At 37.8% G+C, this 20,542-nt stretch overlaps 1 protein-coding gene across 1 annotated transcript in view; it reads right to left on the bottom strand.

Moving 5' to 3' along the window:
- Positions 1–20,542, bottom strand: part of WDR70 (WD repeat domain 70) — a 140,221-nt gene that overhangs the window by 32,891 nt on the left and 86,788 nt on the right. The window contains exons 11-12 of the mRNA XM_076362462.1: positions 8,459–8,558; positions 295–379 (exon numbers count right to left, since the gene is read on the bottom strand). Of these exons, the coding sequence (XP_076218577.1) occupies positions 295–379; positions 8,459–8,558 (185 nt within the window). The remainder of the gene's footprint in view (positions 1–294; positions 380–8,458; positions 8,559–20,542) is intronic.

Below are 20,542 nucleotides of genomic sequence, written 5' to 3'. Positions count from 1 at the left end.
ACTGGCCTCCTCCTGAAAAGTTGCTAATCTAATTAGACATAAGACATATGAGACTGAAAAATGGCATAAAACAAGGAAAGCTAGCTATGAATTATCACAAAAAATACGAGATCTTTTAAAGCAACCTGAAGTCCTAAAATAGCCAAGAATCCTCATTGCACAGTCCTCCCTGTGCAGTCCTTTCTGAACAGTTCTGGACCTAGTGAGAACTGAGGAGGAGAAATCTGGTAGACTCCCTCCCGTTTAGCACAACTACTGCTATTTCTACTACCTGGAATAAATTAGAGTACTTACATTGGAAAGAAGCTGGGCAGTCTTTCCGCTGAATTAAGAGGCTTTTTAAATTGTCTAATATCCCATATCTTTAAAGTATCATCTCCTATGAAACAAAAGAGACAAAAGTTAGCAATAAAGCATTTAAATCAAGAATTTAGACATGTGCAGAAAATTTCATCCTCTAATTCAGACACAAAAAGAACAGAATGATAGGGTAGAAGCATTCAAAATGGGGGTGGTTTGGAAGATTTTTGTCCCTAAATGACTATGAAAGTGTAAGGATGAGAAGTTCCACCTGCTGCACTCCAGTAGATCAGAAACTTCTCCTCAGTGGCTCAACTTCATCATAGCAATCCCTCCTACCAAAAACCATTATCCACAGTGGAATCAGATTCCCCAAACACTCATTTATTTTGTGTTTGTGAGCGTTAGTGCTTTGCTACTAGGAGTAAACTTAACTTTTAACATATCAAAACAAATTAAAATGTTACCATGGATGGTCTAGATCAAAAACTAAACAAGTTTTATGTGTCTGGTTTCTACCTGCCCTGAAAAAATGATCAGGAAAAATGGAAGGCACATGAAGTCTTCCCCCTTTAGCAGGCAAAGAACAACAAACTGGAATCTCAGTACAGAGAACAGGCCCTGGAATCAGTCAGAAATCCTTGGGAAAGGGGGAGAAGGGAAGCAAGTGAACCCACACTTGCTATAACAAAACATTTTCACACCCCTCCACACCACCTTTGGCCATAAAAGCCAAAATAGAGGTTACAGCAAGACATTTATAGCAATTCTTGTCTGTTTGAGATAAAAATGGTGTGACTGTAGGCCAGTGCAAGTCAGGCTGTTTATTCCTTTTCGAAAAGTTATGACATATTAACAAAGTGAGAACAGGGAAGAAAAAAAAAAAGAGATTAGTTAGTTATTCTCAGAGAGATCTACATCTCTGCTGATCATCCCTCTGGGATACATATTCCCAACATGAAAGAAGCTACAGAATTTGAGCTTTGAAGCACCTCACTCGGGCACCTAGAGATCTCCTTGCATTTGACATCTGTGCCTCAGTGCTTTCAAGGGTGAAAAGAAGAACTTTCAAACAACAATTCTCTCTGAAAATATCCAGAGATTAATTTTAGACAAAAAGTTACAAAATATTCCTGACCTAGGAGGAAAAAGGAGGCAAGTGACTGGTAATCCACAGAACTGCTTCCTTCCAAAGCACAGAACTTGCAGGGAAATAATTTTGTTGTCTAAAAGTATTTTGTGGATTCACAGCCTTTGATATCAAGAGCTTAAAGGAGGCCTTGGAAATAAAAATGTTAAAAAAAGTAACATGCTGTAACAAAAGAAATCAAGGCCAGCAGTACCCTTTACAGCGAAAGCAGTAATGTGTGGCCTCGTACATCATGTAAGTTTATATTAAAGACTAGGATAACTCCTTACTACAAAATATTTTTAAGAAGTGGACAACTTAAATAAATGATGTCTAGAGCAGAGTATATTTCTGTTCATTGGGAAGCTAAAAAATGACAAGAAAGAAAAATGTTGAGCCTCTATTTTGGGAATGTCTGTTTTCTTATTGTTTCCCAGTAGACTCCATCCCAAGCACTTCAAAGCATTTGGTCTTGTAATATGAACCCTCCCTTTCCCCTCCCACCCCCAACAAAAAAACACTTATCAGCGAGATGTTATATCTAAAGCACCATCACTTTATAAATGTATGCAAAGGATACCATTTGGCCACTCTGCAAATCTCCCGGATAGGGACAGATCTAAGGCTAGCAGCCAAGGCTGTTCTGTTCCCAGTGGAATGAGCCTTGACATGATCTTCAAGCTGTAGTCCTGCCAGGCTTTAGCAGGAGAGATGCAGTCAGACATTTAGCTCTTCTGCTAACAAGAAAATGTAATCTGCTGGTTTAAAAAATTAATTTAAAAAATTAGAAGACTCTAAAATTACTCAAAAAGTCATCGTTGATTTCAAATCAACACTGTCTTACACTGTGCAGAAGTAGATGATTAAGTATTTGGAAAGGGAGAAATGCTAGTGGAATGACTTGGCCAATGCTATGAAACTCTTACCATCGTTAAGAATTTGCCCAGATTCACTTTTTCTAATTAAAATTTTCTGTGTTGCAAATATGATATTGGTTCCTGAATCTAATCTGCATTTGGAGTTGAAATCACTGTCACTAAGAAAACAGACATATTAACTTTCCACAACACCAAAGAATTCTTCCAGTAGCATCCTTCCATTGATGCTTAAGGGGCTTCTTTACAAGAGCTGTAGCAGTACTGATCCGTTTTTAATTACTTCATACATGGACAAAAATAGTTACCCTTAAACAAAAACATATAAACAGAAGTTGTGCAGTTCAGTATGAAGCATTCAGAATAGCCCACTCAGATCATTCAGTATTTTTATTGATGGCAGACTTCTCCAAAGCCTGGCAGGATTATTTAAAGCTTTTATAGCATTTTTAGTAGCATTTCAAACTCTATTCTTTGTCATTTTAATAAGGAGGATACCAATAAACAGGCTTTAGTCTGAAACAATCAGGTGAGACACCATTACGCCAATAGTATTGAGTATTGGATTTATCAAGAGGTAATGATTAGGGGCTAGAAAAACAGTCTTCGGTTGAGCCAGGATAGGCATTTTGCAAATGGCTTTTAGTCAAAATAAGGCCAATGCACTGATAGATTATCTGATTTTTTTTTTTTCCTTTTCAGAAGATACTGACCAGGAAGACAAGTACATGGATGCAAACGGGCCCAAAAGAAGCAAAAGTGCTGCCAGAAACTCAAAAAGCCTAAAGTCAGCAACACTCTTCAAGAAGTTCCTATTTTAAAAGGAGAGTCCTGTGTTGAAAGCAAAGCCCAAGGACAGAAATTCACAAAGACCATTGGGGAAAGCAAAGAAACACAGGAAATGAGAATTCAAAAAAGAAAATACAGCAAGGAAAGGCATAGCATAACGAAGCTTACCATGAGGGAGCACCAGAATATATTATGTTTATAAACTCTGAGCCCTTCTGTGAAGGCTTATACTATATACATGAAGAGAGGCACTTTACAGAACAAGGTATATGCTTCTGCATTGGTTCTGCAAGAGGAGCTGCAACAGCTAAAGAATGCCCTTCGGAGGCGCTGTGCACAGGTTGGGACCACGCTCACCCCAAGCCAAAGGCCCTGGGAGGGAAGTCACAAATTGGGGATTCTGCACTTACATTCGGAAGAGCTCTCACCATCACCTGCACCCATACCAGCCTGGCCAAATATTTAAGTTCATCATCCTCTCTAAACATATGGAAGTGAAGGATACCGGTATCAATATAGGCTGGGGGATGAAGGGATTGAGAGCAGCCCTGCCGAGAAGGACTTGGGGGTACTGGTGGATGAAAAGCTGGACATGAGCCAGCAATGTGCGCTCGCAGCCCAGAAGGCCAATCGTATCCTGGGTTGCATCCAAAGAAGGGTGGCCAGCAGGTCGAGGGAAGGGATTCTTCCCCTCTACTCTGCTCTGGTGAGACCCCACCTGGAGTACTGCGTCCAGCTCTGGAGCCTTCAGCATAAGAAAGACACGGACCTGTTGGACCAGGTCCAGAAGAGGGACACGAAAATGATCAGGGGGATGGAACATGAAGAAAGGCTGAGGGAGTTGGGGTTGTTCAGCCGAGAGAAGAGAAGGCTTTGGGGAGACCTTACTGCAGCCTATAAGCACTTAAAGGGGGCTTAGAAAAAAGATGGCAGCAAACTTTTTATCAGGGCCTGTTGTGACAGGACAAGGGGGAATGGCTTTAAACTAAAGGGGGGTAGGTTTAAACTAGATATAAGGAAGAAATTTTTTACGCTGAGGGTGGTGAAAGACTGGCCCAGGTTGCCCAGAGAGGTGGTGGATGCCCCATCCCTGGAAACATTCCAGGTCAGGTTGGACGGGGCTCTGAGCAACCTGATCTAGTTGAAGATGTCCCTGGTCATGGCAGGGGGGTTGGACTAGATGACCTTTAGAGGTCCCTTCCAACCCAAACTATTCTATGGTTCTACGATGCTATACTGGAAGACTTTGAGAAAACCATTTCAGCTCCAAGTGTTACGAATAGTTGACTATACCTATTAAAGCTAATGAATGCATTTTTGGTATTGTTTGAAATGAACATCAGCGTTCAGCTCCTGAGAAATATTACTTGACATAAAACCATCTGATTTTTAAAATGCTAATGTCTGTATTTACCATAAAGTGCAATATATTATTACTCTACACAAAACAGAAAGTCACTATATGTGCTGCTGCATAATCCTTGAGTATACAGGAAACTGTACTCAAGGTGTTTCTACTTTTTAAACCAACATAAAAATTAAACTTTTTGCTTTTCCTCAAGAACATTGTGAAGAGAAATACAGCTAAAACTTAAACAAACAAAAACATCAAAAGGAAAGACAACAAAAAATTTTGCGCTCAAAAGAAACCACTTATCTGCATAAGCTATTTGATAGGCTTAGATGTGAATATTTTTTCTTGGGTTTAACTATGGTGAACTTATTTTTCTATATAAGTTTACTGATTAAGATGGCACTGAGTCTGCACACAGTTCATACCACAGAAAATAAATGAACCATCAAACTAATAGCTATCATGAGATTCACGGAATTAATTAAGTCATTGCTTCATATTATGAGAAAACTAACTCCATAAATTCTGTACATACCAGGAGACAAAAAAGGTTTTTTTAGATTTTTATAATAGGACCCCAAGTCCAGTCCTAATGCTTACCTCTTCACTGCTAAACAAAGAAAACGTTCCCCAAATACTATCTTCACTGTATTCAGAAAAAAATTGCTTTCATGGTTACAAGTCTGCAAAAATATCACTTTCTTAAGTTTCTGTCAAGTTACCTCCTAATACCCAACAAGAGTAAGACTGGGAACTCTCATAAGCAGCTCCTTAGCTTTTCATTTTCCGTTGTGCTTGCAGCTGAGCCCTGCCTCATCTCTCTCATATCCAACACAGAATCTACATCAGATGCAGGAGAGTCAATCAGGCTTTCAGTGAAAGTCCCCGTTCCCCAAACAACTATCCTCTCTTTGATCCTCAGCACTTGGCAGGTGTGTTAATCTATGAATGCTGGATCCACATCTGCTTTTGTTGGTACAGATCCAAAGCAATACTCATATTAAAACACTGACCAAACAAGTCAAAATAAGGTATGAATCCTCCTTACTCTCTAGCATAGCGCACACAGAGCTCTTATTTTTTTAATACACTAGACAAAGGTAGCACTTTTATCCACACTGAGGGGCCAAATTTCCGTACAGTCTTACATTCTGCAAACAATCAATCAACATTTTATATAGCTTAGAGCAGAACGTGGTAAATAAAACATAAGTAAGTGAAAGTATGTTTAATACGACACAAAATCTGGAGACAGATGAGGAACAGCAGGTAATCAAAAGTGCCACATGCAATAAAACTAAGCAAAGGTCATTTATGTCATCTACATTCATAAATGTGAAACATAAGAGAATTTACATAAATGGAGGTTTCAAGACAGCACTAGTGAATATTCCTCACATAAGTATTAACCTTGTTTGCTGTTAATATTTTAAAGCACACTGAGGTTTCTCTTGAAATCTTACAAAGTATGTCTGTGCGAATTGTTCAGGGACACCACCACTGGCAGACAGATGCAGTATTTCACTTAGCCCAGACCAGAAAGGCAGATGGTTCACCTACTTTCCAAGCAGGAGAAGGTTCTCACATAGTAAGTGTCTGGTTCAGTAAGGACCAGCAAGGTTGCAAGTTTTTACCTCAACCACTTAGGAGTCATTCATGATGAGTACAGTGGCAGTAGAACTCTGGATGCAGGAGCCTGAACAGCAATTAAGAAACAATCCAAGTGCCATTAACATGCCCCAGTAAGCCTAGGGCTGTTGAGGACAAGACTACCATCATCTTAGAATCATAGAATCAATAAGGTTGGAAGAGACCTCCAAGATCATCGAGTCCAACCATCAACCCAACACCACCATGCCCACTAAACCATGTCCCTAAGCGCCTCATCTACACGTCTTTTAAATACCTCCAGGGATGGGGACTCAACCACTTCCCTGGGCAGCCTCTTCCAATGTTTAACCACTCTTTCAGTAAAGAAATTTTTCCTCACGTCCAATCTAAACCTCCCCTGGCACAACTTCAGGCCATTTCCTCTCGTCCTATTGCTAGTTACTTGGGAGAAGAGACCGACACCCACCTTGCTACAACCTCCTTTCACGTAGTTGTAGAGAGTGATGAGGTCTCCCCTGAGCCTCCTTTTCTCCAGGCTAAACAACCCCAGTTCCCTCAGCCGCTCCTCATAAGACTTGTTCTCCAGACCCTTCACCAGCCTCATTGCCCTTCTCTGGACATGCTCCAGCACCTCAACATCCTTCTTGTAGTGAGGGGCCCAAAACTGAACACAGTATTCGAGGTGCGGCCTCACCAGTGCCGAGTAGAGGGGCACGATCACTTCCCTACTCCTGCTGGCCACACTATTTCTGATACAGGCCAGGATGCCATTGGCCTTCTTGGCCGCCTGGGCACACTGCCGGCTCACATTCAGCCGGCTGTCGACCAGCACCCCCAGGTCCTTTTCCGCCAGGCAGCTTTCCAGCCACTCTTCCCCAAGCCTGTAGCACTGCATGGGGTTGTTGTGACCGAAGTGCAGGACCCAGCACTTGGCCTTGTTGAACCTCATACAGTTGGCCTCGGCCCATCGATCCAGCCTGTCCAGGTCCCTCTGCAGAGCCTTCCTACCCTCGAGCAGATCAACACTCCCACCCAACTTGGTGTCGTCTGCAAACTTACTGAGGGTGCACTCAATCCCCTCATCCAGATCATTGATAAAGATATTAAACAAGACCGGCCCCAAAACTGAGCCCTGGGGAACACAGCTCGTGACCGGCCGCCAACAATCCTACTCTGAAAGATGTGACCTGGGGAACATAATGTTTGGAATCTTAGAAATGTGGCAAGACATACAAAGAAGTCAGAGAGGCAGCACCCAACAGCAGCTGCATATCGCTGTAAAAGCCACCAGTGCCACTCTACTCATCAGGGACAGGAGGAGGGGGAGGACTCAAAGCAATTGCAAACTACAGCCCTTGGCTTGGAAGCACATCCCCTGTTTCAGTGCTTTTGCCGTCTATGACTACCTCTATCCTGGTATTTTGTATATGTAATCTCATTCTGTCTACGTACCAAACTGACCAGATGTCCTGTACATATGTTAGGCACAATGTTAGCCGACATTAACACATACTGCCTCTCCCCTAGGCCTGTTTATTTGGCCTTGGGGCCATGCTAATGCATACACATAGCTTCTGGTTACAGCTGGTTTCCATCCAGACAGCTCAGATCGTATGCTTGCACCTGCCTGCAAAACACTGGGTAGACAAATCTCTGTATCAAAAGCTGCCTTAGGCAGACACCATCCTATCCAATACATCTAACGCTGAAGTGAATGAGTCTTCAAATATATCTTTGCCTTCTCAAGACTTTTTCTGTTATCTAAAAGTTTTTCTATAAAATTTTTATCTGAGGTTTAGAAAACAAGCATTTTTTTCCTGTCCTGTAGACATTTCAAATTTTTTTGTCATTCAAGTACATCTTGGCCACTCACTTCCAGTTGTCACCTCTTGATGTTTATAATACAAATTAGATAGAAATTACAATTAGAACAGAAAAGGACATTGCATAAGAAAGCTGCTTCAGGAATTAATAACTCCAGAACAGAGATACTGTTATTGAGACACAGTTATGTTCCTGGAAAGAACTAAGTAACAAAACTGGTCTCGTTTTATTTTTAATTAAGCTAATAATTTCCTTTTGGTGTATTATTAATGCTAAATAAGAAGACAGATCAGGAACTGTGTAATATAAACAGCAAAGTTCTCTTAATATATTCCTTAACTGCTATAAAATGCACTTTCAGGAACACAGTATTGCATGGTGTCAAAATAAAAGCCGTAAATTGTGAAACACTTCAGGTTTAAATCACTAGTATCTGATTTCACTATCTTACCTCCATCATAAACAATTACATTTAACAATGACACAGTTTAAATGGTTGTTTACTGAACCATTTAACTTAGTAAAGTTAAAATTGTCTTACATTCAACACATCAAAAGGTTCTTTCAATCACCTACCTCCCCGGCTGGCAAGGACAGTACCGTCATAGGAAAATGTCAAGCATGAAGTGTCAGTGCCTGGAGCATGGGCTTGCCTGCAGTGGAACTTTGTGTGTACCTGTTTGTCAAACAAATAGAACATTACAAAGTTTGCTTATTTCAAGGCAGGACAAACATTTCTTTATAGCATTTTGTGTACTCTGCTGCTATTCCTAAATTTATACAGAAAACCCTGCATTTTTAGCAGGTACAGAAGATAAGTATTTCTACAGCCTTTTAAAAATGTCATATATGTTTCAGAATAGGCTTTCATAATAAAAGCTTGAATGCAAAATTTGACTTTTTCATAGATTTAATTATACAGTCCACATTTACATAGCATCAGTGCTCTTGGAAAACTCCCACTAGCACTGAATAAAGGTAGTTATGCCTGGTTAAGATAAAAATACATTTTAAGACAGTTCTCAACATTCCCCTAAGCAGGAGTATAGTTACAAAAAATACCAAAATACAACATACATACTTTGGAAAGGACTTAAAAGAAGGACTTACTTTTGCCAAATTTAATCCCTGCCTAAATTCATGGCTTATATAATAGAACAAAGCTCAAATATTCTGAGGTTTGTGTTCCATTTAGCTGCAATAAAATTCAAGTTTGGGAATGATGTATGTTTATTTTTAATTATTTCTATTTTACCAATAATCCCTAGAGAAAAGTAGAAATTACTTTCAAGTTAACATTTTGTTCTTGTATAGAAGTGATTTCTTATTTATTAAGTCACTATTTAGTAAAATCCCTAAAAATGCTATTAAAAAAGGAGGAACCTCAAATTCATTTTAGCACTTCTGTAAAATCAACTTTCCTACTTCCCAACGAAAAACAAAGGTCTCAGCTAAGATACCAAGATGCCTTTCATACACAGGAAGGGAAAATAGAAGAAAAGGGAAAAGACAGAAACAAAGGTATTTGAGATGGGTTGACTCCTTTTTTAACACCTAGGAAATTACACTTCTCATTTGCCCTCTTTTCCTAATATAAAACTAATTCATACAGTTGTAAAATAAAGCATTCAAGAATTAAAGGTTTCCTGTGCAACTGTATCTCAGCTTCCCATCTGTAAGACAAGGATTAAAACATGCCCTTCCTCATACAGAGGGGAAGACGACAAATTAGTGACCTTAAAATCCTTTATTTACTGTAGTGATGAGCAAAACAGAAAAATATGCATAGAAGCATGTATTTTCAGAGGAGGGTTTGAACAGCATGCAGTAAGTCAGATCTAGAGTCACACCCTCAACAGTAAGAGGACAAAATACCGAGCAGCTGCTTAGTGATTACTATCCAATCTATACATTAAAAGAGACACAGTTCTACAGAATAAAAAAGGAGGATGTGATCACGAAATGCAAACGCATGGACTGAATTAAGCTTGCAAAGGAATTCTCAGTTACTGTATCATCTAATTTTTGACTATGCACCTTACTAAGGCTCTTTTTATGGGCTATTTTATATGCAAAAGACCCAAGCTAATAAAGTAACGTGTTGTTTACCCTTTCAAATATTTGTTCTAAATTTGGTCCAAAAGCTAGAGAATCTTTGTGTGATGACATTAATAATGATTGCAATCTTATTTCGTTGTGCAGATTTAGTCAAGTTTTGAGGAGTCACGTAAGTCATTCCCTTCAACAAACAAAGAAGGATTTCAAACACCAAGTAAATGCTTCTTACAGTATTTGGAGATAGAATGTAATAGCCTACATTTAGCCATAGTACTTGTTTTGAAATTACTGTCACTTCTAGCCAATTGTGCATATCCTGGAGAAACTCCATGAACAGACTGCAGTTTACAACTGTATGTCTTTGGTGGGGGTGTTTGTAACTACTAAGAAACATATTTTATGCATCCAATTACACAAAATTTTCCAAGTGTGGGGTATATAAAGGATAAATTGTGAATTGCCTATCAGAAAACCAATTTTCTGTAATTGTTAAACATTAACAAGCAATTAAAATGATATATTTTCTGTCTATGAAATACCACGGACACTTGCAAAATTATCATAAACGGTTAATAATCACACCTAAAAAAAATGACAGAAAGATTACAATATGGTATTTAGCTATCTTAAATAAAATGGAAAATCTTTGTTTGAGTTCCACACCACTTGTCGACTCAACACTCCCATCCCTCCCTGGCAATGTCACACTGACTTACGTGTATTAAAATAACAGTTTTCTTCATTTTGCTGCCCAACTGAATGCAAGGGTGTTTGATTTTTTTTTTCATTTCATCCTCAGTCTGAAATGCCTTCCTTTTGTTTTGTTTTGGATACAAATTAAGGAAAAAGATTTTGGGGTCCAACCAATGCCTTTTCTTTTATGTTTTATTGGTAAAAACCCCCAAACATCTATATACATGTAGATAGATAGATAGATGGATGAATGGATGATAGATAATCACATAATGTTTCAGGAGTTTTGTTATTTTTCTATGGTCAAAGATACTGATATTATTTATCATGAATTTATGAATCCATTAATCAAACCTAACTATATCTTTCAGGAATTAAACAGCGCACCTTAAATATGTCACCCACTATGGAGCCTTCTCAATGAAAATTTCTTCAATGAAGTACTTACACTCCAACTAGTTCTTACACTTTTTCAACTGTCTCATAGAAAAATAGCAACATACAGACATCCCAGACTCAGACATTATTTGCCCCTTAATCACAAAAATGAAAACAGCAGAACAAATTTAGTCCAACCCTATGCAGCTTCAATGCCTTAGGATTTCATGTAAAACAAGACTTGTCTGAAAGGGACAGTAAGACTGCATCAGCAATTCTGTTTGTCTTTAGAAATAAATTTGCTCAGTTTACCAGTAAAGAGATTGATTTCCTAACTTTGAGCTCTGCAAGCTTGCCTTCCATATATTATTCTGCAAAGGAATATAACCCTGAATTGTAATACTAAATCAAATATTCTAAAATGATTGAAGGTTGCTCTAAAAATGATAGAAGGTTGAACAAGTTTTTACATATACTGGCAAATGTTCATTGCAGTTTTCAAAGAAAATAATGTGTTTGGCCTCTGGCCTCTTAACATTTTTAACAGATGTCTAATCTTGCTAACAAATCATTAGCAAAAAAAATGAAACAACACAACTAATGTACACAATTCAAAAGTTTGATTCAGGAAGGGAAGGAGAGAGCATTGAAACACTAGATAAAGATGTAAAGATAATTAGGGCAAAGCATATCTACATTTCTCCCTCATTACCCCTCTCCTTTTGTTGCAGAGGTGCCTGCTATTATGGAGTAATAGTCATGTGCCACACAAAATTTGACAAGTTCATCGGTCCTTAAAACTTTTTAAAGGTGTAGTTATTTCAGCAAACTCTGCAGTAACACACTATCTTCTGCAACTTGTTTGAAGGCTTTCTTGCAAATAACTCCAGCAATATAAGCACTTTCTTTCTAGCTTTGTATTAGCACATATATTTTTGTTAAGCAATTACAGCTGACTGGACTTGTGTGCAACATGAAATGACAGGCAGAAAATATGAAGCACATGTGCGAAAGGACGCAGTTGCATGTATCAAAAAACCTAGGATAACAGATAAATGTCAGGGTTTGCAACATCGCCGCAGTTCTCAGAGAAGATGAGACCCAGAAGATAAAAGGAAGCCAGAGAAAGGATTGGGAAGGGGCGGGGTGGGGGAAGGTACACGACTGGAGCATCAGTAATGAATATCTGTTGTACAAAAATCTAGGTGGATTGAAGAGGACCAATATAGGAAGTGAAGACGACAGTGGCCACATGAAGCGTTAATCACAAATGAAGGACCTACAACAGACCTGCATGGTTAAGAGTTCTGTGTCACACAACTGCTCTCCTTTGCCAGAATCCTAAATAAAACATGTTCTAGGAAAAGCAGAAGATAGACCTAGTCAGCTTGTTCACCTCAGAAATCCAAGCCACGTCCATGAGAAAAACAACAATACGCTTAAATAATGAAAGTTTTGAACTTTCCACATTGTTTCTAGGACACAATATTTCACAGTAAGCCGACACTTTCCCAAGATTATAATGCTTCCCCACCCACCTTTTTTCTTTTAACAAAATAACAGATGTTCCAGCCAAGACATTCTTCTTCCTTCTTGTTCCTAACATCTTCAAGATTTTTATAAAAGCAGAGGCAGTAAATTAAGGAAGGCCTTGGGGAAAGTGAGATCTACAAAGATTGCTATATCAAACTTTTCCTGTATTAAAGATGCATAACAAAATTTTACTCATTTATTAGTGTGAACATAGTCAACCATGCAACCACAATCATGTCTACAGCAAAAGAAACTCTATCCAATATGGAGTGTGCCACTAGCAATGTGCAATCAACCACAATCGTGTCTACAGCAAAAGGAACTCTATCCAATATGGAGCGTGCCACTAGCAATGTGCAATCTACTCCAGTTTGCTCCAGCACAAGGAAGATGTATTCTGAACAGAGAAGCTCATCTCTAGAGATGCCTCCCGTGCTCGCTTACCGGCTGTTCACATCAAGGACGGTTTCCAACACTCCTTGAGAGAGCTGGAAATCAGGATTTATGCTGGTTTCAAACATGAGGCAGAAGGGCAGGACTAGCTGGGCAGAGATGCCAGACAGGCAAGTCCCAAACCACATATGGCTGTTTGAGACTTAAATGGGTGAGTTCACCCAACTAAGATACTTTCAGCAAAATAAATTAGTTGACACTGACAATATCCAACTGCAAAAATGATAATTTTTAATAAATGTAAAAGCCTTCCAAGGTAACATATTATCATAGGCCATTCTCAAGGCAACAAAGGCATGAGCTATAAAGCTGCAAGAGGAAAACAAACAAACAAACCAGAAGTCTTTTTAGTCACAACTGAGCAAAGCTGTCCGGGTCTTTGCTGAAAGTGATCCCATCAGAGACAGCCAGCAATCTCAGAGCTGTGATCACAGCTGACAAGACAGACAGGTTCCCAGGGCACAAGTTACACTCTCCAAATGGCTATTTCCCCATCCCCCCCCTTTGGTCTTCTCTACTGAAGGAAGCATATTTCCTTTACTCTCAATTACAATCCAGAAAAGAAACGTAACTGTACTTTCTGGGTTTAGTATACCACTTACAAATTATCAGGTCTGCAAAGGCCAGCTGAATTCAGGAATTTCTCCACTTTTTCCCCAAGTAGGCAGTTGCAGACTATATCAGATGCTTTCTTTAAGTCTCTGTAAACATGATCCCTGGGCTTTCAATTTATGTGACAGCTCTTCAATACCACTTCCCGTCATGTAGAAGTGGATGCTGTTTCAGTAATGACCATACTGATGCAAAACAAGATTAACTTGTGAAATTTGAGGTTTTAGTGTTTACATGACTACACTGTTACCTGATTTGCTCTTCTCCACGATTTTCTAACTCAGTGACATCTACATGTATCATTAGCAGATATGAAACACTCCTTCCTTTCTCTCAATCCTAATTAACCAATTATGAATACAGTAACTTAACATATTTGCCATAACCAGGACATCTGACTGGCAATTGTATTTAACTGTCCTGCGTGTCCATTATATTCTCATTTGTTGAAATTAAGGCCTTTTTCTGGGTGGAGGGATGATATTCTAGGGGAGGCAAGTCTTTGGGATTTCTTTCTCTCTCACACTCAAGCAGTGGTTCAATACCCTTCCAGTAATCTGTCACATGTATTTCACAGAGAAATTTTCCCAGTTATTTGCAATTACTGAACGGTAAGAGACTTGACTTTTTTTCGTTTTTGTTTTTTTTTTAAATGTTCTGCAGTTTTTCTTGAGCAACTTATTGCGATGAAAAACCTACATAACCAGAAAAAAAAAAAGAAAATATAATAGCTCTGCAACTATTTTTAAAGCTTATAAAATCTTCAATCCCTTGCAGTGAATCATGCATTATATCACGGAACTACGAATGAAAATAAAAACAAAAGTGTGAAATGCTTAGCTGGAAAATGTTGGGCTGTTACGGAAAACAGCAGTCTTAGAAGAGAAGCCATACAGCAGTGTAGCCAGTCAAGGTGAAAAATGATTTATCATTTTGTTAATTGCAATTGATACAAAAAGTTGATTTCTTTTGAAGAAAAAAATCTCTAACATTTACACAGAAGGCAATGAGGCAAGGCACGCGATACATTTGGCTGTATGTGGTTTTAGACAAAACAAGGAAGCAAGCTGGCTGGCTTGCCTTAGAGATGTCTCTGAACCACTGTAGAGTGATGAGAAAGTCCTTCCTATCTGCCCATGCTTCCTTCACCACTTAAAGTATTCAATTTCTAAGAATACTGCTGACCACAGAAACAGTTTCTTTTTGCTTAAGTTAATTCATCAAGAAAGATTTTAGGAAACCATTTCAGAAAGATGGCTTCTTAACAGCATTGCTAAATATTTGCCTAATGGTTTGAAAATGAAATCCCAGCTGAATGTTTGGCTGCACTGTCAAACTTTTCATTTGAGAAAATAATCTATCTTGGCCACAAAAACAATAAGTATTACTAATAAAAATAGCTTTTGGAAACTATTCAGTTGGCTTCCTTTGGGGATTTTTTACACTGCATGAGAAAAACATACAAGGATGTAAAAGAAACGTTCCTTTGTATCTTTTTATAATTTATCTAACCCATCCCATGCTATCCTAGCAAATTTACGATTTTCCTCCTTTTTACTATCATAAATATGGCTTCTGTAAACAACAAAAAAACCCCACAATCCTCCTTTTGCCTCTTTCAAAAATAAATTAATCACCCTTTGACTTGCCCAGCTGTTGAAGGTTCCTTTGCCTTCCAGAAAAGAATCAAATCTGATCAATGTTATTCTGTAAAAATTCCATTAAAAATTTAGTTAAGGTATACTAAAGGTATACTAAGTATACAGTCTGTATACTAAGGTATACAGTCCACTATCTGTGGACTGAAAGTCCACAGATTGCTTCAAACCCACCTACAGCAACACCGGATGTTTCATACCAATTTAAAGTAGCCTTTTGCCTATTGGCAATAAACAAGCAAAAATGTAAACAGAAAAAATATAAAGAAGCTACAAAGATGCCTTTAAAATGCAACTACCACAAAGTTATTCTCATCATAATTCAATATAATTTCTCATATTCTTTCAGTCTTCAGTGCTCCCAAAGCTTAAGACCCATTTTAGTGATCTTATAGAGGTACAGTGTGAATAGAGTGAAATATAACTGAAAATATACAGAAATTCACATAAAGCTAATATTTTGGTTCAGTAACACTTGAGCCAAAAAAGGTGTAGTTTGCAGTGAGTTATCAAAGGTGGCTGTATAACAAATTTACTTGTTGAAAAAAAGTAGCTAAAATATGCATGATCCAACAAGATGGGTCTATTTCTCTAAGAAATGAACAGTCACTTTCACTAAACTTCTTGTAACACATAGTGAGCTATTAGTTCTTCTACATTATTTGACTTTTCTGTTAAAAATGTACGACAAACCATTATGCCGTATTTTCTCTGCTTATTAATTAAAATAATACCTATTTTTTTAAAACAGGGATTTGGTTTTATTTATTCGGGTGGAAAGGCGAAGAAGGAAGAATGCCTCAGTTAAAAGGGTAAGTGGTATTTTGCCACATGAAGTATTTCAGTGGTAAACTGAGCATTCTTAACTCAGAGCCTCAGTAGTTTATAAATAATGTTGCATAAGGTGGCTGAGATTATTAGCTCAATATACTTAACACTGATTTTCAAAGACCATACATATTTTAAATTTTTTTTAAAAGCCTCTAGAAAACAAAAAATGACATTATCATTCAGCAAAGTAAGTTGTTGAGAAAAGTTGTTTATGAGAAGTTAGAGGAAACTCCTTTTCTTCTGTTACAGGTCAGCTGGGACCTTGTGGATGGTGGGGGATATGCATTTTTTTAATAACCAAAGATATGTTGCTATTAGTCCGCAAGATGCAGAGTTGCTAAATGCCCTCAATTTCAGTTACCTTTAACTCGGAATTTTACCTGATGAGTTCAGTGACTTCAGGATTAGGCCCCCGAGTTACATATGAGTAAAATGTAAAGTAAGAAGCTTGTTGGGAAAATAAAGAAAAGAAAAATAAAGGTAACTCAAGCAAACCTTATATTCTTTTCAAGCAATATTCTTATCTCAGTTTCATGATTACTTCTTTGACGTTACTTTTTTTCCTCACAATAATTTTATATAATTGACTAGCTAAATAAGCAAACAAATGAAAAACCCTACACATTTGTAAGCAAAAAATTAGTGAAGTGGAAAAAATTTTCAAAAATTGTTTCCTGCAAGTAGTTTATACTAACTGAACACAGTGTTCCACAGTGAAAAGAAATAAATTCCCACTTAGCTTCAGAATCTGTAAAACCAAAGTTACAGATAACAAATTTACCAGTTTTACAAGTAAAATATTACTGTTAATCACTGTTTCCATGCGTACAAAATACAGTTGTTGAAAGCTCTTTTGACAAAATGTGGTTTTGTTCAAACAGAACAAATTACAACTGAATAGTGCATTTGAATTCATCCAGCATTTAGCTCAGAAACAACATACCGTCTTAAATAACTGTGGCAGTTCAGGTTTTGTGGTAGCATCAACTTGAACCCAAAAAAACCCTTAAAATCTTTCATGATTAAAGATACTTTGTAAAATAAGTTAAATTTAAAACCAAGATTTCACTGCTTCTGCAAGATGAGACTCTGGTATACTTCGATTTGGTTTCTGACACTCAATATTGAAATGACTTGAAAATGAATGTTTTCATTTTAAAACACACTGTATATTTATCCATCTACACTGCACAACACCCTGTTGTATCAAGTTTCCAAGCTAGCCTACAGAGCAGCAATCAAGGACCTAAGCATTAGGCAGAGAGAAAAAACTCGTATCTTTTAGAAAAATGTGGCTTGCTGTTCTACAGTGAGATTCCTGAATATATTTCAAATATGAATTGCTTTTAAAATTAGTTTTCTTTTTTAAGAGATATTAAAAACAGATTACTGTTTAAATATGATAGAATTCCTTTGTTTGGAATTAATGTCCTTGAATCAATTAATCCCATCTGTCTCATTTCATATAAATAATAATCTGATTATTAAAGCTATGGTAATGTAAAAATGTTCTAATCAATATCCAAGACTCCCTCAAATGGGCTGCAGTATCTGCATACCAATTTGTCTCTGAGGAGTACAGAATCATTACAGAATTTTTCGTTCTGCAATTAGCCTCCTCCTCTACTATTAATATTGCTTCAAAACCCTCTTTTCTTATCTTTTCCTATTTCCATTTTTTATGATACTCTGTAGTACCTCTCCTAACTACAATGCTCTTCCAGCACTAGCATCCCTAAAATTCTTCTCCATACAACAAAAAGATTTCTTCCATTTTCTCATCCTAGCCTTCCAGTTTCATTTCAGCACAGTATTTCAAACTCATGCCTGACAACTCCGTATTTCTTTTCCATCAGTAGTGGCATCTTCAGAGCATAGGGAGATACATGAATTGCTGTTTGTGAAAGTCATATCTCAGAAACCTCATTTGTATCATCCACTTTTCACCAAATAGCTCCATGTTTCTTTCTTTCTCTCTCCATTACTCTTTCTCACACTTTGGCCTTCTCATCCAATACTGCCTTCTCCTCCATACTCATTCTTTGTCAATCCCACTTAAATTCCTTCCTGAGACTCAACAGATTTATCCCTGACAAATCTAACAATGCGACCCCATCCTCATTCTCATCAGCCTTCGAAAAAAGTGCCTATTTTCTATTCCCCTTCTTCATTGTTTCATGAGGTCCAGCACCTCCTGTACACCTTCTACATGTTGGCTCCCTTCTTCACCATTCCCTCTGTTGCAAGATTCTCTTTCTCTCAGCTTCACTGGCTATTCACCATTACTCAATCCCCTTGGTCACTGAACTTCTCACTCTAGAATGTATTTTTAAAAAACTTATTCACAACCATGACTACCTATATTTTCATGCCATTAAACTACCTTCCACGGAAAGGCACATCGCTGTCCGTCTGCTGAACATCTTAGTTCATCTTGACATCATTTTGTGAATGTTTAACTGGCAACTTACATTCAACATGATGAAAGCTGTTCCTGATTTTCTTACCTGGATACCGTATTTCCTCAATTTTCCTGGAAGATCTAACCTCTTTTAACTATTCATCATAAGAAAAATGTTGTTATATGCATCACAATGTGTCACCTCCTTTCTGTCACATATTGTAAAACACACTGTAATAAATCCAATCAATAATCCATTGCCAGTATTATTACTTTGACTTCTTTTCCCTCTTTGTTTCCTTGATAATGGTTCTTCACTTTTAGGGTCCACTGTTGCCTCATTTTGTCTTCTTTAACAGCTGTATTTTACCAACGACTTCAATATATAATCTTCCAATAATAGCAATTACAGATCATTCACTTAATTGTCAAGCACATCTGTGTTTTTCTCACATGAAGAAAAATGAAGTCAAAACCAATAAAACCATCACTCCCTTTTCCATAACACATATGGACATATAGTAAACTATCATTTTAAAATGACAAAAAAAAGGAGACAAGTAGCAACTGAGTTTGCATGCTGCCTTGCTTTTGTTTGTTGGTATAAACCTGATACCAGCTTGACACCAAAGGATTCATTTTCTGACGTAACCACATTTGTTTTGGAAGGAGAACAATCAAAACTGAATTTTGTTTTATACATGCAGACACACAGCAGCACACATTAGTGCAGCTCAGCCTTGCCCTCCTGCCTCAATACACTAGCCAAGAAACATCAGTGACCTGTCTGGAGTATAGAAAACGTTCCTACACCCCCGTCAACTCCTACCCAGTTTGGCACCACACTTTCACACATCAAATATCAAAATCAAGCAGGCATTTGCAAATTTGTGACAAGTGACAAGCCAATGGCTGGCAATGCAATGCTTTCTTTTGACTAAACGAGGTGTCCCTACTTCTGAAAAATCACAGGCTTTTGAAAGTGGTCTTGAATATAAGCCAGACCTCCCGTTACCCGGGCAGGAACATACTACCTGTACCAGTTGTGCTTTTGCAAGCCCTGGTGAAACAGCCTCTATATAAAGGTCACAGAACTATACTCTGGTGATCTCAACAAGATGAAGTTTGCTTACAGGTGTCGGGCTCAATCTGCTCTCCAAACAAGACCACAGACCTGCATACTGGTGAAGACAATGAGACAGGCTAGTGAGCTAGGATAGATACAGTGCCATTTATATGCTCTTACCAGGGTATGTGCTGATCATAGCAGCTACATTCATCAGCAGCTCTTAGCGTCCATAAAACACATGGTCCACGATTATACAATGAATTGGATTTTTTCAGAATATTTCACTCTTTGTATGTGAGCTAGAACAGTACTTTCTAATTTGGCCATCCTATCCCAAACTTAATAAAATGCATTTCACTGAAAATTAAATATAAATTAAGTTTTAGCACTGATTACAGGTGACTGATTTGAGCATAAAACAGTCACAAGCCAAACCTGGAAGTGATACATATACATGGTAAAAAGTGAAATAGTAACCATAAAGGCATTTTTTAAAAACACTACACACTGCTTAATCTGAATGAAAATTACGTATTTTCACTTATTTAAGAGTACCTTGTTTAAATTACTAGAGCTTAGAATGATTATACACATTCAGAAACCCTATTAAACTAGAATATCACTGTAAGTTTGTAGGCATACTTAGACACACCGTATATGTATTTACACATAATGTGTGAAATATGTAGGTAGTCATATCCAACTCCAAATCTAGTTCTCTATCTCATGAGAAATTTAGAACTTGGTTTGAGGAAGGCAGCTGTTCCACGGATGTATCTGATTTCAGTCTGTGTAGTATCACTGCAGTCATACATTAAATAAAACACAGCTGGACAATGCTCCACCTATTTCACCACCTTCTCTGCTAACTGTTTAGCACTAACATCTGTTGAAAACAAACTTTAGGAAATAGGGAGATCATTAAAAAAACTTTATTATAAAATATTTTGCACTGGAAGAAGTTTTACTTATTC

Source organism: Aptenodytes patagonicus, chromosome Z (assembly GCF_965638725.1).
Source record: "Aptenodytes patagonicus chromosome Z, bAptPat1.pri.cur, whole genome shotgun sequence".
NCBI classification, from domain to species: Eukaryota; Metazoa; Chordata; class Aves; order Sphenisciformes; family Spheniscidae; genus Aptenodytes; species Aptenodytes patagonicus.
The sequence above is the reverse complement of the archived record's forward strand: the minus strand, read 5'-3'. Positions and strand labels throughout refer to the sequence as shown.